General features: G+C 41.7%; 1 protein-coding gene across 5 annotated transcripts in view; it reads right to left on the reverse strand.

Annotated features, from left to right (window-relative positions):
- DUSP16 (dual specificity phosphatase 16) overlaps nt 1–16,069 on the reverse strand; it is a 69,331-nt gene that overhangs the window by 13,476 nt on the left and 39,786 nt on the right. For all 5 annotated transcript variants that reach the window (XM_062007214.1, XM_062007223.1, XM_062007231.1 and 2 more), the window contains one exon: nt 1,000–1,163. In XM_062007214.1, coding sequence (XP_061863198.1) covers nt 1,000–1,163 — 164 coding nt within the window. The remainder of the gene's footprint in view (nt 1–999; nt 1,164–16,069) is intronic.

The following is a 16,069-nucleotide window of genomic DNA, read 5'->3' on the forward strand; positions in this document are numbered from 1 at the left end:
ACTATAGGATAGTTCTTGTCTTAAGCTTTATACATAGATAAAACACACATATAAGCCTTACATGTAACTAAGGCAATAAGGTAGCATGAAGCATCCCTCTCTCCTCTATGCATGTATTTAACACCAGCTTATGAATGCCATTGGAGATTTAGCTAACAAGCAGGACTGCCAGGAAAAAGGTCACATGCAGCAGAAGTAATAAAAATTCCCTTGCAAAGGGATCCGAGATGCAGGTTGTAAGAAATTAGCCGATTGCATCATGGAAGCTAACATTTGTGCATAGGCATAGGAATACAGACCTGCAGCAAGCTGTCACAAGCTCCACCGGTCCAGCATGCTACAAGTGCTATACTTGCTGACTATTTAAAGTAGACCAAAATATCCTGGGCTGTTCTTTATGAACAGAAATTATTAAATGCATGTGTATTTAGAAACAGTAAGTTTCTTAATGCCATGCTACCACAAAAGCTCATTTTAAGTGATCTCATTGATTGTCCAGGCCTGAGCATTTTATTGGGTGTACAAAGCTTTGTTTGTAGTACTCCCTCATTATATAACTCTTGGTATTTAAGTGCTATTTTTTTTCCAGGCAATCTTCCTTTGTCCTATTGTAGATGTTAACATGTGTGTTAACATCCAAGACTCACCAAAACAAACCCATCAGAGCTATACACAGGAAAGTACCTGACCTGCTGCAATGGTGGATTTGATAGTTTCCTGTTGGTTGATAGGTTACTGAGGAAAGTACCAGATCATCTTCTACAAGATGAAGGAGAAAGGAGACCAAGTTTTATATTACATGCCACGTGGATTAATTTTATGGTCTGTGTATCATTAGTTCTCACATAGCTTTCCTTGGCTTATACACAGGCAGCTGTTTGATATATCTACTTTAGATGTTTTATAACTGTCATGATGCAGCACAATAGAGGCATGGATGAAAACACAGAGAGGTCACAGACTCATTTAAGTAAAGGACGTGACACCCAGAAGGCTCACCTTGTTGAGGACATCCCGCTGACACCCAAGATAGAGATGAGGCAGGATTCTGGTTGGACCAGTGTTGGAGACAGGTAGGCAGGGTTGAGAAATGCAGGTAGGGATGAGTGTGGATTTTCCTTCACAGAGACCAGGGAAAGAGCTGGAGAACTCAGCAAATCCACCTGCGAGAGAACAGCATCTATTTAATTTACAGGCAACACTGCAGGCCTTAGTGTGCATACCAGTTCTCAGAAAGCAGCATTTGTTGCAGGAGATGGTGAGGCAATTAAGGGGCAGTAGGAAAGCCTTAACAGAGGAAACTGTAGGTGTGCCTCTTCCATAGGTATCATGTGACTGTACAGCACCACTCATCAACAGGCAAGACCTGCCTGTGTATTCCCACTCTGTCTGGAACGTTTATTTCTCTCTCTGTTCCTCAGAAGTTTTTGATGCTTCTTCCCATTCTTAATGATATGTGGAAATGAAACTTAAAACAACCAGACAACCACACCAAAGGCTCTCTGCCTTAGCAAGATGTTTTCTAAACACCACCTTCTCCTGTATTAGGTCTGTAATTAGACTTCATTAGGAAAAGTCAAGTTTACTCTATTTGGTAAAAGCATCAATATGTGGTTATTAATGTTTTTTTTTTAAATCCTGCATTATTATTTTCTATGCTGCTCCATAATTAATATATTTCATTCAACACACTGGGGAAGAGGTCTCATCTTTCAAAATCACACCAAGCCAAGGATTCTCCATCTCAAACAGGGGAGGCAAGGCAAAGGGGCCATCAGGGGAAGACTTCACTCCACCACGGAATCCTCAAGAAAATCACCACAAGTCTCTGCTTACTTTACTGCCAGCTGGTTCCTCATCTGCAGCAGTTACTAGGCCCTATCCACATTATGGCTGCAAAGCACTTTCACTGATACTACTGTTTCCTGCTGCTGCATTAAACCACTCATGAAAACTGAAGCAAAATGACTAACAACACATTTGAATTCACCTGCAATCACGGTAGTCATCAAAAACATTCCTAGGCTGTTTCACCATCAGCGTGGCACAGCTGCTATGGAATGCCAAGCGAATAAAAAGCAAGGCTGAGACTGCTCTAAACAGAAATACATACAACATAATCTCCATTTCTCTTTACTTGGCTAGTTCCTTCTTCCCTCCCATCACATGGGCTGAGTTACAAATCTGTGCTACCAGCTCTGGTCCAATAGGCCAAACCCATCAGAAAACAAAACTAAAGAAATCTCTAGAAGTGAGGTTTGACTTCGACTAAACACTTCTTAACAAAAGCTTTTTCCAAGCCTAGCTGAACCCCAAGCCTAGCTCATGAGCATAAAGCTCATGCTCAAACTTCATTTTCGTGAACTAGGCTGCGGAAGAACTGAGGGTAGTTGCTTAAATCAGTAGTCATGGGCTTTTCTTGACTGTTTTCATCAATTAACAGCCAGTCTGGAAGGATGAAAGTTGAAAACCATAGTGAAAGTCCCCAGGTTATTTCCCCACATTAAAGCACAGAGATAAGTGGAATTTTATTTGAAGGAGTAACAATTATAACCTGTTCAGAATCAGGTACCTTTTTATCATCAAGAAAGTCAAGTGTTAATGGCCTAATAAGCCAAATGCTATGTTCACTACTATTACAGTTTGAGGATGTGAATTAAAATTTCAGGATGTGGATTAAAATCATTAAGATAATATTATTATCAAGATAATGTGCTGTTTTGTCACAGCTTGCACTACCCTCACCTAAATTAGGCCTACAGATTTTAAAATCTGTATCTTTAGCAAACATAGAAAAAGCCCCTAGGTCACAGCCATGTGTGTAACAGCTCATTTTATCCAATAAACAAAAAAGCCAGCAAGGAGGTTTCAGAACACAAGTTTCATGCACAGTTAATTCCTGTTCAGTCTCCTGTCTTACAAAAAAAGAAATAAAAATCACTTGTCTGTTTTGTTAGGTAAGTGATTTGAGACAATCTCATCTCATAAGAATATAATTGGTGAGGTTGAACTATATGGTGATGGGAGAGGGTGATGCTACGCTAAGGCACTGCCTGTCACAGAGCTGCATTTCTGTGCTGAGGGGCTTAGGCTGGGGACATTGCAAAGGTTTGGATCTGACATTTGCTATTCTCGTTAGCTCTATTTCCTTCTCCTTGTTTTACCACCTCCCTTTTCAGAAGCACAGATGCTGCTTGTTCAATGTATCAATCCAATGATGGAAGGAGTCTACAAAAGAATTTTCTCACGTACTTGCTGAATTTTCTTCCTTTATGGCAATAATGTTTTTCCCCTCTGCTATACAAAGCAATCCTTGAATATATAGGCATTATAGGCCTCTCAGATTGAATTTAATGTAAGATACGGTGCCCAACAGTTCATTGGGAGGTTGGGGGAAAAAGGGGAAATCAAATAACAGTCTTTGGTTTCATCCGCTTATTCTTTATTCGTTTGGGAAGTTTGTTGGCTGCTTTCTGAGTCCTCTTTCTGACACAGCTGGAAATAAACAAAGTGACTTTTCTTCCTTATGAGGAAGCAGTACAAGCAAATAAAAGATTTCACATCTGTGCTTTTTTTGCAAAAGGCTACACGGGCAAAGTTCAACAACAACAAAAGAATTTTCCCAGCTACCTATGGATTGGCCTCACTTCTGTATGAACACTGCAACAAGAAATAAACCAAGAAGCTAATAAGCAAAAAACTCTGGGATTTTGGGAGATGGAACCCACGCTTTATCATTGTAAGTGTAAGAGATAAGCTTCTATTATGATTTTATTCTAGGGCTCTGTCAAGGCAAATCAGAAGTAACTCAAGATTAGAGGCTTCAACATTTCCTCTGGGACATTCATTGTTTCAAAGTCACATTTCTTCTTTCTCCTCATGCTTTCCTGGTAACATGTTCCTTCAGTATCTTTTCAACATAAATTACAACCACAAACCCCTCAAACTGGGTAAGTATGACATTATATTACTTATCTTTACACATACTCCCAAGTAAGTCCTTAGTTAATTACTGATACTAAAACCATGTTGAATATATTTCAACCTGCTTTTAGTATCAGTAATTAACTGACTTGATAAAGCATTAAATCAGTGACTCATTTCAACTATTAATCTGTCTTCACTGCCATCTTCTAGACCCATTTAAAAAAGTTAGAGGCGCTTCAGCAAATCTGATTTGTTGTATGATTCTCACAACAGGAAAACCAAATTTCTCTATGTTGAAAACTGCTTTAGAAAACCCACACAAACAAACAAAACCCAAACCAACAAAACACACTTGTATGTGCATCCTGCTAAGCTACTGGTTTCTTCTAGTGCAACAAACTAGGGGGTCTGGAACAACAGCATCCATGCGTACAATCACTGAGCTGTTGTGTCATTATGAGACTAATTTCTTTCTAAGGAATTGCACTCATCACTATTTGCTTGTATTAATTCACAAAGTGTACCTATTCTTTTAAATATAGAGATATATTTTAAAAAATAACAGCACCTAAAGATGTGAAAAGTATTTCTTTCACATGTCTCTGTTTTCTAACACAGATTATGGCCCCCAGGAGTTCCCAAAGCTGCATTCTCTGTGCAGTTTGCTTTAATGAGAGAAAAACCACACTTTTCTTCTGGAGCTGGTTTCTAAATAACACCCTTTATCCCACCACTATTCCAACCTCTGCAAATAATAAATCAATCACAAGAGCATGTTGAAACTGGGAGGGGGGGACAAAAAAAATCTACAGGTCATTAACAGAGCTACTGGGTTAATAAAATTTCACTGAAGGCTTTGATAAAGGTAACCAGGTCCTGAAAACAGATGATTGACTAATAACTCCAAAATATTCTCTCCTGAATAGCTATAAACAGGTTTTCTGTACAAGTTTTCTCTACTCCTGATAGTGAGGTAGAACAGCTCTCTTGACATTCAACAGAATGAAACCACTTCTTGTCTATTTGAATGTCACGGACAGAGGACGGAGGAAATGGAAGAACTTCTAGGTTCAATACATATTTCTACTAAATTTTGCTTGTGTTTAAAGAGAATATCCCCATCCCCCTGGAGGCTTTTGAAGTTTTTCCACTCTACTTTTTCTTATATTGATAAACTGAATGGAAGACTTTTCCACCACCACTCATGCAATAGTTCCATCACAACTGAAAACCTGGGTGGTCAAGCAGGATAAGCAGCACAATGTATCTCCTCCTTCAGTTTTAAACAAGTAGTTGCCTCTGTCATGACTGCACACTTATAACCTATCATATCCTTTGGCTGGCAGCAAGCAGCTAACGGTGCTCTTAAGTCTGTCTTACTTGAGTAAGTTTGAAGGGAAAAAAAATCCTTGAGGGTGACAACTTTCATCATTATGGGAGCAAATTAAAGCAACATGAGACAGTAGTGTTTGCAGATTTTATCATCCAATATATTTTCCAATATGAAAGCAAAGAATATCAAAGTAGCAGTGGCAAATTGTGATGTTCAGCTGGTCCTCTCCTATGTTTCTAAGACAAAAAAAAATCAATCAAATTCTGCTCTAATTTTAGATGATCCATCAGAAGATTGCAAAGTTCTGACCCAAGGTAATTCAGGTCTTGCTGAGGTGGCTTGTTAAAATGACCAGACTGGTGAAATGCCGAGCGTTAGGCAATCCCTGACGTGCATGCAGCACATTTAATGAACAGCAGCACCGTAGTGCATCCCAGTACTGACTTTTTCTGTTCACTTCTTGTGGCTGCGACTCACACAAGAGTTTCTACAAAACCACGTGAAGGTGCCAAAAGCTGTCAGTGGTTTTGCAGCCTGAGCCCTTGTGCATGTACAGACAGCCCAGTATCACCTCCTAGGTCTGTACAGTGAAGCCCGTGTTCCTTGCCTCCACATCCATTAGCAGAAATTTGTCAAGATCCATTAAACTTGTCTACTACCCTCTTGTTATGGTTCTGCAAAGTGGTGGCTACAGGCTTTTCTTTGATCAAGATAGTACCATTTCCCAACTATGACTGTGATCATAAAGGTATGATTGCTGAAGGAATCAGAAGGTTCTCCTCCCTTCTCAGCCAACTCAGGAAACAAAACAGGGCCAAACTCAGAAGGGATGAACAAGTTCCCCAGTAAAAGTTATTCTTTCTTACAGATTTGCTGCAAAAATTCTCATGTAAATAAAACTCCCAACTAACTTTGCCAACAGCAAGAAGAGAGGGAGAGAAGATGGGATCAGCTGGCAACTAATGATGGGCAGAGAAATGCTACTGATTTGGGAAGAGCTACCTTTCACTGAGGGAATGGAATCCATCCAGAGCCATATGACTACTTAGTTTAACTGTCAGGGACAAAGCCTAACATAACACAGAGAAATAACTACTGAGAAGCACGAGCATTTACATCAGCTCATCTCTGTTATGTTCTAGGGAAGCAGACCAGAAGCATGTGTGCTCTACTGTGCTTCTGTGTTGCAGCTGCGAGAACAGCAGCTCTGTAAACCATCATGGAGGTTTGCAAGTAAAAGGCCAGGTAAGCTCTAAGGTCTCAATTTGAATACTTAATACAGACTTGTAAACTGCAGTAACATTTTACCAGTTTTACTCAATAAAACCATTTCAGTTAAATGACACCAAAACAGGACATAAAACTGGTGGGGGGGGGAATGGTGGAAGTTTCCTATGTTCATTCCATGTTATGCTGGTTTTTCTTTCTTCTCCCTGTCTTTATATTTCCTTCAAATAGTTCAAATCACGCCAAGGGGAAACCAAAATTAGACAAGACAGTTTGACAGAAGACATACTAATTCTGATTTAAAAACTAAAAGCATTTTTGCTCTGCTTATAGAAGACCAAGTACTTGTGAGATTGATTTGGCACGGGAAAGAGCAAAAAAAAGTTAAGCAGAAACACCAATTTACTAAAGCTTCAAAGCTTTTCTTTTCTGCAGGGTGCTGGAAGGAGAGGAGAATGTTATTTCCTCCTCCAACCAGTTGCCAAAGTTCTCCTTGAGCAGCTCACTGATGTTTACATGGCATACTACAGTAACCAGGCTGTTGGCTGGTTGTAATTACCATTGTTAAATTAGCCAAACAGGCCTGCCTCAGCAACATCATCCCCACCCATGTATATTGGTACGTCTTTCCTTCAACATGCTTGATGAAAACAGTACAGATGTTCCCTCCTATGTTCTTCCTATGTCTCAACTTGAATGTGTTTCTAACATATAGAGAAATCAATCAAGAGGCAATCCTAATAGCTCTTTAAAGTTGCTTTTAAAATTGCTGTTGAAACAGCAATTCTGTAATTCCATTCCATCCTCACGTTTTTGCAGAGATCTGCACCAGAAGTTTTATCCTTAATTATCCAGAGATATCTGCTCCTGTTAAACAGGCAAGTGCATACCGACAAAGCACAGAGAGGAACAGAGTCCTGACTATTTTTCAGAGATAAAATGGATTACGGTTGAGTGTGAAAATGAAGTGCAGCACCTAACATGCTCACAACTCTGGAGTGAAAGGGAAACATCAAAACAAGGGATCTTCCCATCAGGTGTAACTTGCTCTTTTTATATAGCTGTTCAAGTATGAAGGTAACTCCTATAAAGAGCGTCACGTATAAATAATTTCTAACAGTAAAAAATTTAACCAACAAGGTTACACTGCATTTGTTCTGGTTTCTTACCACTTCTTTGTAAAGGCAGTCATGAAACATAACTTCGAAAGACAGAAAGATAAGAAAACAGGCATTCACATCACTTCACGTGTTTCCTATGAGCCTATCAGCTGAAGCTTGAAGGAGGACCCCAGCAATTGATTTTCATGCACAGAGCCTAGAGCAAAGCCAAGCCAGAGGGGAGATTCAGCAAAAGAGGCTGGTAACAGAGGTTAAGGTCTCTGCCACCCTCTTCAACTCATGGAGACCGATTCTAAAAACTAGAAGAGCAACTTTCCACTTTCACACTAAACAAACACGTTTTTCAAACAACTAATTTGAGGGGCTATAAAACCTAAGGATCCCACTTGCCACCAGTTCCCATCTCACAGCAGATCTTTGGGAGCTACTGCAGCCTGAGCTTCTACAGTGGGTTGTATGGCTACCTTTTGGTAATGGGGAGATGCAGGGGTGGCTTCTTTAAAAAAGAGCTGCGAGAAGCTTTCCCTGCATGTGACAGGGCCAGTGCCAGTCAGCTCTAAGATGGACCCACTGCTGACCAAGGCTGAGCCAAATAGCGATGAAGGTAACACCTCCGAGATTAACATACTGCAAAAGAGGAAGAAGTTGCTGCATAAGGTGCTAAACTGCACCAGAAGAAGGGGGTGAGAATGTAAGAAGAACATTTCTGAAGACACCAAGATCAGTGGACAAAGAGAGGAGGTGCCCAGGCACTGGAGCAGAGATTCCCCTGCAGCCCGTGGTGTGGCCCTGCCCCTGCAGCCATGGAGGCCTCAGTGGAGCAGAGATCCACTCGCAGCCCGGGCAGGATCCAACGTCAGAGTGGGTGGATGCCTGAAAGAGGCTGTGACCCCATGGGAAGTTCCTGGCAACCTGTGGACAGAGGAGCAGGTTTGCTCTGTGCCAGAGCAGGTTTGCTGTAAGGATTTGTGACCCCATGGGTGAACCCATGCTGGAGCAGCCTATTTCTGAAGGACTGTTCTCCCCATGGATGACCTACGCTGGAGGTGTTTGTGAAGATCTGTAGCCCCTGGGAAGGATCCACATTGGAGCAATTCATTGACAACTATCTCCTGTGGGAGGGACTCCACACTGCAGCAGTGGGATGTGTGAGGAAGCCTCCCCCTAATTGGAAGAAGCAGCAAAGTCCATCTGTAATGAACTGACTGTAACCCTCATCCTCCTGTGCTACTCGGGAGGAAGAGGGAGAATCCCTAGAAGGAGGAGAGGCTTCAAGATTCGGGTTTTTTATTTCTCATCTCCCTGTTGTTCTGTTCTAATTGTTCATTAATAAATTAAACCATTTCTTCCCAAGTTGAGTCGATTTTGCCCATGACATCAATTGCCAAGTGATCTCCATCCTGATCTCAACTGACAAACCTTTCGTTATGTTCTTCTCTTCCCTGTTCAGTTTAGGTGGAAGAGTGATACTACAACTTGGTGGGCATCTGGCACCCAGTCAGGGCTAAACCACCACAACTCCCAAAGACTCCTCTTGCACTGATGGGACTGTGTGGCACTGCTGCTTGGTCACACCAGAAAATCCAGAACCAGCTCAGCTCAATCCAAAACTACTTTTCAGTAGGAAGGACAAGGGGAGGCACTAATTCGAGGCTCATCACTGTACCAGTGCTCATTTCCAAAAGGCTTACAAGAACTTCCATTAACTTTTTCATTTAATTACTCCTTTTGTCAAACCTTATTGAACCTGATCAACAAGCTCAAACATCTTTTGTGAGTGACAGCAGAGACACAGACATATCAACTCCTACTTGCTTGGCTTCCCTAAAACTTGAGACTAAGAAAAACCTTTGAAGTATTTCACACAACATCCCTGCAGATCCAGCTGGCCCTGCAGCTCTGTGTGCCTCACAAGGGATGCACAGAGAGATTCCATCTTGTGCTTCCGGTGGAGATGTAAGAGACAGCAAGGTCACGAGTCTGCTGGAAAAGGCCAAGGACAATGCACACTGGTAAGAGAGCAAACTTTGGCATTTCTGTTAAGTGATACTCAAATCAGATGCTTCTCCTTTCCCCCCCTGCCCTGCTCTGGATTCTGACCGTTCAGAAAAGGCCAAAGGGAGAAATTAGCTTTCTTCAATGAATTTTTGAAAGCAGACTAGAAGCAACTTCTTTTCCCATGAGATCTAATTGTCTGACAGTTCGTCAGTATTAACTCAGCGTCAAACACAATTGTTTTAAAGCAGGGAATGGAAAAGGTCTAAGACCCAAGTGGTGGGTCAAAAACCATTACTAGAAAAGCACTGCAAGGAGACTTTGAAGCCATGGATTTGGCAGAAGATTCCACCACCTTCATTAAATCCAGAATTTGTTTCTTCATCAAGGGCACTATTTATTCAGAATTGTATATGGCCATATATTGATAAAGATTACATTCGTCTTCCTTTTTAAAGGAAAAGAAGAACAGAAAGCAGCAACTACCTCTACAACCTAATATTTAGATCGAGTAATTTTAAGTAAGCCTTACCAAATTTCTGTATTCAAAGATATGCAGTGGAGTACGCTCATGTTTAGCTTGCTTTCTTTTTTTTTTCCTCTCTTCTCCTAATAACAATTTAGAATTTGATAGTGTAAATACTGATTAGTGCCAGGCACTTATGGTAGTATTACTGAAAGCTATGTTAAAAATAAAAATAAACCAAACTTAAACAGCACCATAGCAAAGACAAAATATACAATCCTCTAACTTGGACATTTACTTTTCCTCAAATCAGATCAGAGGCTCTTAATGTTGTGACTCAACACTCCCATCGAACATTGAAATGTTTACCTAAAAGCTGCAGACTAGATCTTTTCCCTTGCCGTAAGGAAGGAAAGATGTAAAGTTTCTGACACAAGTTTTACGAATCTACAATGTTTCCACTCAGTTTAAACAAGCTGCAGACCTCCACAGGCCATTACAATCGAGGCATTCCGGCTCGGTGGGGCTGCTTGCCATTTTCCATTACACGGGCGGAGGCTGGAGAGCTCCACCAGGAGCAGAGCACTGCCACCACCCCTCCCTGTCCCCTCTCCTCTCCTCCCCAGCCATGTAGAGCCACATTTAGGCTCTCAGGGTTTGAGAAAGCTGGGGCTGCTTGTGTTATGGTGGCGTTCAGAAAGTGGCCCTGTTATGCCAGGTGTTTTACAAGCACAGTAGCAGGGGAAGTTCTCTGCCCTGGAGGGTTTCTGCCTTTGGTAAGAGGAGGTTAATAGGCAGGTCAAGCAAATAAGGTTTGAGAGAGGGGGAGGGAGGTCAAGCCCCCCCTCCCACCCAAGTGGCATATAGAAAAGTCAGATGAACAACAAGCAAAAACCAGCATATTGCACACTCACACTTCTTGCCTTTTTGCCTTTAAAGGGAAAAAAAAAAATCTTCATTGCAATTTCAGTCAATTAAGTTTCACAAGCATCCAGAGGTATCCAAAACAAAAGCAAACTTAACAAGTTATTCTTGGGTTTGAGAAATGTTACGAGAGCTCCACACTAGTCAAACTTTGCTCACTCTCAAAAGACAGAAAGTGGATGCACATATGAAAGTAATAAACCCTACTCCCATTCTTCAAGTGCTTAAAACAATCACGGCACTAAACAAACACTCAAACCTGCATTTTCAGTACAAAGAGTGGGAGGATATCCACAGAGGACTGGCTGTAGCCAAGGGTACTAGTTTTTTTATGCTCTCATTAAAAATTGATGGAGAGGGAGGCTTTTGAAGAGGGCAATTCCGAGCTGAGCTCCTCTCCTTTTCTTGTCTCCTCCCCACCAACACTGCCTGTACTCCATGCATTATGGGACCACGTGGGGAACTCTGCACTCCCTCGGCAAGATTTTCACCTCTTTCAATAGAGACTTGCTTCTAATGGCATCAACCAGTCCAAGCATCGGGGAAGCTGGAGTCATTATGCAACTATCCTTCCTTCTCTAAACACTGGCAGAATATTTGACAGATCTTTCTCACCATAATTTTTTCACAGCTTGCACATAACTTGATTATTTTAACTGATGACTGTCACTTGAAGATGTGTTCTTCTCGAGGCATGCTGCAAAGATTTACTTACAGGGAATGGTAAGATTTTCAGTTGGCCACAACCAAAAGTGGTTGAGGGAGATGTTATTGCTAAGCCTCTCTCCATCACTTTTGAACAATCATGGAGGACAGGTGAGGTGCCTGACAACTGGAGAAAGGCCAATGTCACTCCCATCTTTTAAAAGGGCAAGAAGGACAACCTGGGAAACTACAGGGCAGTCAGCCTCACCTCCATCCCTGGAAAGGTGATGGAATAGCTCATCCAGGATGTCATCACTAAACATACAAAGGAAAATATCGTTATTGGGGGAGTCAATATGGATTCTCCAAGGAGAAATCCTGCTTGCCCAACCTGAGAGCCTTCTATGAGAGAGTAACTGGCTGACTAGATGAGGGGAGAGCAGTGGATGTCATTGACCTTGACTTCAGCAAGGCTTTTGACACCATCTCCCTTAACATCCTCATCAGAAAGATCAAGCAGTGTGGCTTGGATGAGTGGACAGTGAGGTGGATCGAGAGCTGGCTGAATGACAGACCCCAGAGGGTGGTTATCAATGGCACAGAATCGAGTTGGAGGTGTTGATTCTAGGGCCAGTCTTATTCAATGTCTTCATCAACGACCTGGATGAGGGGACAGAGTGTACCCTCAGCAAGTTTGCTGATGACACCAAACTGGGAGGACTGTCTGATTCCCCAGAAGGCTGTGCTGCCATTCAGTGGGATCTCGACCGTCTTGAGAGTTGGGCAGAGAGGAGCCTCAGGAGGTTCAACAAGCACAAGTGCAGAGTCCTGCATCTGGGAAGGAACAATCCCCTGCACCAGTACAGGCTGGGGATTGACTTGCTGAAGAGCAGCTCTGTGGAGAGGGAGCTGGAGTCCTGGTTGATAATAAACTAAACATGAGCCAGCAATGTGCCCTTGTGGCCATGAAGGCCAATGACATCCTGGGGTGCATCAAGAAGAGTGTGGCCAGCAGGTCAAGTGAGGTTCTCCTCCCGCTCTGCTCTGCCCTGGTGAGGCCTCATCTGGAGTCCTGTGTCCAGTTCTGGGCTCCCCAGCTCAAGAGGGACAGGGAACTTCTGCAGAGAGTCCAGCACAGTGCCACCAAGATGATCAGGGGACTGGAGCATCTTTCTTATGAGGAAAGGCTGCAGGACTTGGGACTGTTCAGCCTGGAGGAGACTGAGGGGGAACCTCATTAATACTTACAAGTATTTAAAAGGTGTATGTCAAGAGGATGGGGAACACTTTTTTCAGTAGTGTCCAGTGACAGGACTGTACAGTAAGGGACAAAAGCTGAAACACAAGAAGTTCCACTTGAACATGAGGAAGAACTTCTTTACTGTGAGGGTGAGGGAGCCCTGGCACAGGCTGCCAAGAGAGGGTGTGGAGTCTTCTCCTCTGGAGGTTTTTCAGACCCCACCTGGACGTATTCCTCATCACTTCATCTAAGTCGATCTGCTTTAGCAGTGAGGTTGGACTAGATGATATTTAGAGGTCCCTTCCAACCCCTACCATTCTATGATTCTATGAAAACTTATTAAGCCCCAAATCCAAATGTTAAAAGATGTCAGGATGTTAGACAGGAGTTTATCTGACAGCATGAACCACAGCTGCCTCATGCCATCTTTCAGTCCATACTGGCTACCCTACTAGATGTCACGTGAGACTGCAGAAGCAGGGAAGAAAGCTCAGTCTTGCAGCCCTGATCACCTCAGGAAACAGAAATTACCACCTTTATCTAGAAGAGAATATTCTTAAGATTTCCTGCTCCTTTGCCTTGAGGTATGTTTTTTGTGACAACAAAGCAAACAAAGAGAGATAACTGGACTTTTTTTCCATCCAGTTTTACTTAAGGGAAATAGAGACAACTCAGTGGTAAATATGTCCTAGAGATACTGGCATTTTAATACTAAAATTCCTTTAAATGGGCTTCCGATTTCAAATATTTTAAAGAAAAGGCCAGCATAAACAAGACCATAGAAGAGTTCCTGACTTCTTTGCTTCTCCTTGCATCCTCCATGCTAGTCTTCCCTTTTGTACATACACTTTTTAGATGAAGGACAGATCAGGGAAAACAATAATTTGGGAAGTTTTAGCAAAAACATACCTTTGTAACAGTCCCTGGCTAATCACTCACTATTTTGCTTCCAGGACTTTTGCCCAGTCTCACTGAAGTCATTCTGCTTGCTGTTTCTTTACATACTTACTCAGCTTATGACTTCACTCACTCTCCACTGCATTTGTCACAGAATAGGAAATTAATCATTTATGCCTTTCTGCTTATCACAGTAGCTTTGTGCTCTGCAGAAACTTATCAGAGAGCACTTGTGAAAGCAAAAGCCACATTACCACTGACATTTTTCAAAGGCAGAAGGATAGCAGAGACTGGTAAGCAGTTCACCACTCAGGCCTTGATTACCTGTCAATGCCACTTTTTTACATGGTAGCTGTATCCACAGTACAACCATGGTTTTGGGAGACATACAGCTCCCTATCTTGGTGCTCAGAGGTTCTGCCACTCAGACGTGGGCTTTGTGCAGGACCCCTTGAAAATCTGTAACTCTTTACTAGTAGTTCTCTGAATTAAACAGATAATCTGTCTAGTGAGTACCATGGAGAAGTTTATGGACATCTTTTCAATACCGCTGTCACCTAATTGAAGAACAGCAGCTTGATCTCCAACCACGAAGCAAGTTTTCTACAGACAAGGTTTAAGTACACACAACGCTGATTAATGAAAGGCATGGCCTCAGTGGAATACAGTCACCTGCACCTCAATATTCAGGCACTGGGGAGTTAAAACTGTACAGGCAATTCTAGAAGGCTTCCCAGTATACTCAACATCCCTTCCACCCTTATGCTTTATAATCTGGTACATTGTGTAAGTTTCCCATTTTGGTTGTTCTCAGCGGCAGTGAGTACTGCAGTACCTCAAGTCTAAGTGGCAATTCAGTGACTGACAAAAACATGTCCTTCATAGGTTGCTGGCAAAATACACTCTGGTCTTGCAACACTAAAAGAAATAAATTCTTCTGGAGTTCGGTAAAACTGTTGGTATGATCCTGTGTTACAGTATTCTGAACTTCAGCACCATTTACCATTTCTCCACATCCACCTCAGTACTAAGAATTCTTGCTTTTGGTTCAGAGCCAGTACAGTGTTTCTGTGTTAGGCTATTACAACTTTTAATGTCAGGTTGGAAAAATGGAAAGGTAAGCATTTTTGGTTTTTTTAGAAATCCTTCTGTTTAGAACGAGTCTTCAGTACTAAAAATATTTTCTAAAAAAAAGCAAAATAAAAAGCTGTGCTCCATCTTCTTCATAGGTAACATCTCAAAAGTAACCATCATGAATACACCTGTGCTTGCACCAGTAGGAGTAAGTCAAATTAAGAGAAGCAGGGAAGAACAATTGTTTTAGAAAGCAGGAGGCAATTTCCATTGGCATAGAGCAACAGAATTTAGGCAAGACTCTTGATGTTTATCACTTGATTAACACCAATTCAATCCAGACTCAGTAGTCTCTCTCAACTGTTTCTGCAGAACAAGCACAATCAGCATAAAAATACTGTAACTAAGAAAAGAACTCCATGAAAGTAAATTCTGATCTCAAAATACGGGGAGACAAAGAATCAAGCCACACTCCTGTGTTTAAATCTTTAACTCAGCAGAGCAGACACAAGGACGGGAGTGGGGTTAAACCTCCAGTACCCACACTTCAGTGTTTTGCACACCAGTAAAAATTAAGAATCAAACCAAATATTTAAATTCCTGAAAACATGCCCTACCAGGTTATAAATATTTTTATGATGTTAGATCAAGAGCTTGAACTACTTGGTAAGGGTTCCTTTGAGGTCTTTACATTACTTACTTCAATGAAAAACAACCTCCAGGGTAGAGCATATCTTTATGCACAACCTAAATAAAAAATCCCACCTCACTGAGTCCTTGGTAATTGGGACTTTTTTTTTTTTTTGGGGAGGGGGAAGAATAGATGCAGGAATTTCAGATATTTGTTAATTGCTCCTTATTCTATCACAATAAAAAATATTTTCCTACCCCAAAACATTTATTTACGGTCATTATTTTAAATAAACCAGATTGAATGTCACAGGGAAAAAACCCAAGTCCAAAGGTTTTTCTTTTTCCACGGTGCATTGATCCCTGTTCTCATTATGGGCCATAAACATTTATGACACTTCGTCATCAGCTTGCTGAGACAACACATTTTATCTAGTTTCCTGGAGCCAAGTATCTATAATCTCCAAGGAACTTTTGATCAGACCAAATCTAGCACCTTCTTCACTCCACATCCCCAAAGGGCTTCTGTGTGTATGTGTGTTTGGTAACTAGTTAGCTTTTCAGTATGTAAGGAAACAACAGGAGTATGA

Source organism: Colius striatus, chromosome 1 (genome assembly GCF_028858725.1).
Source record: "Colius striatus isolate bColStr4 chromosome 1, bColStr4.1.hap1, whole genome shotgun sequence".
NCBI classification, from domain to species: domain Eukaryota; kingdom Metazoa; phylum Chordata; class Aves; order Coliiformes; family Coliidae; genus Colius; species Colius striatus.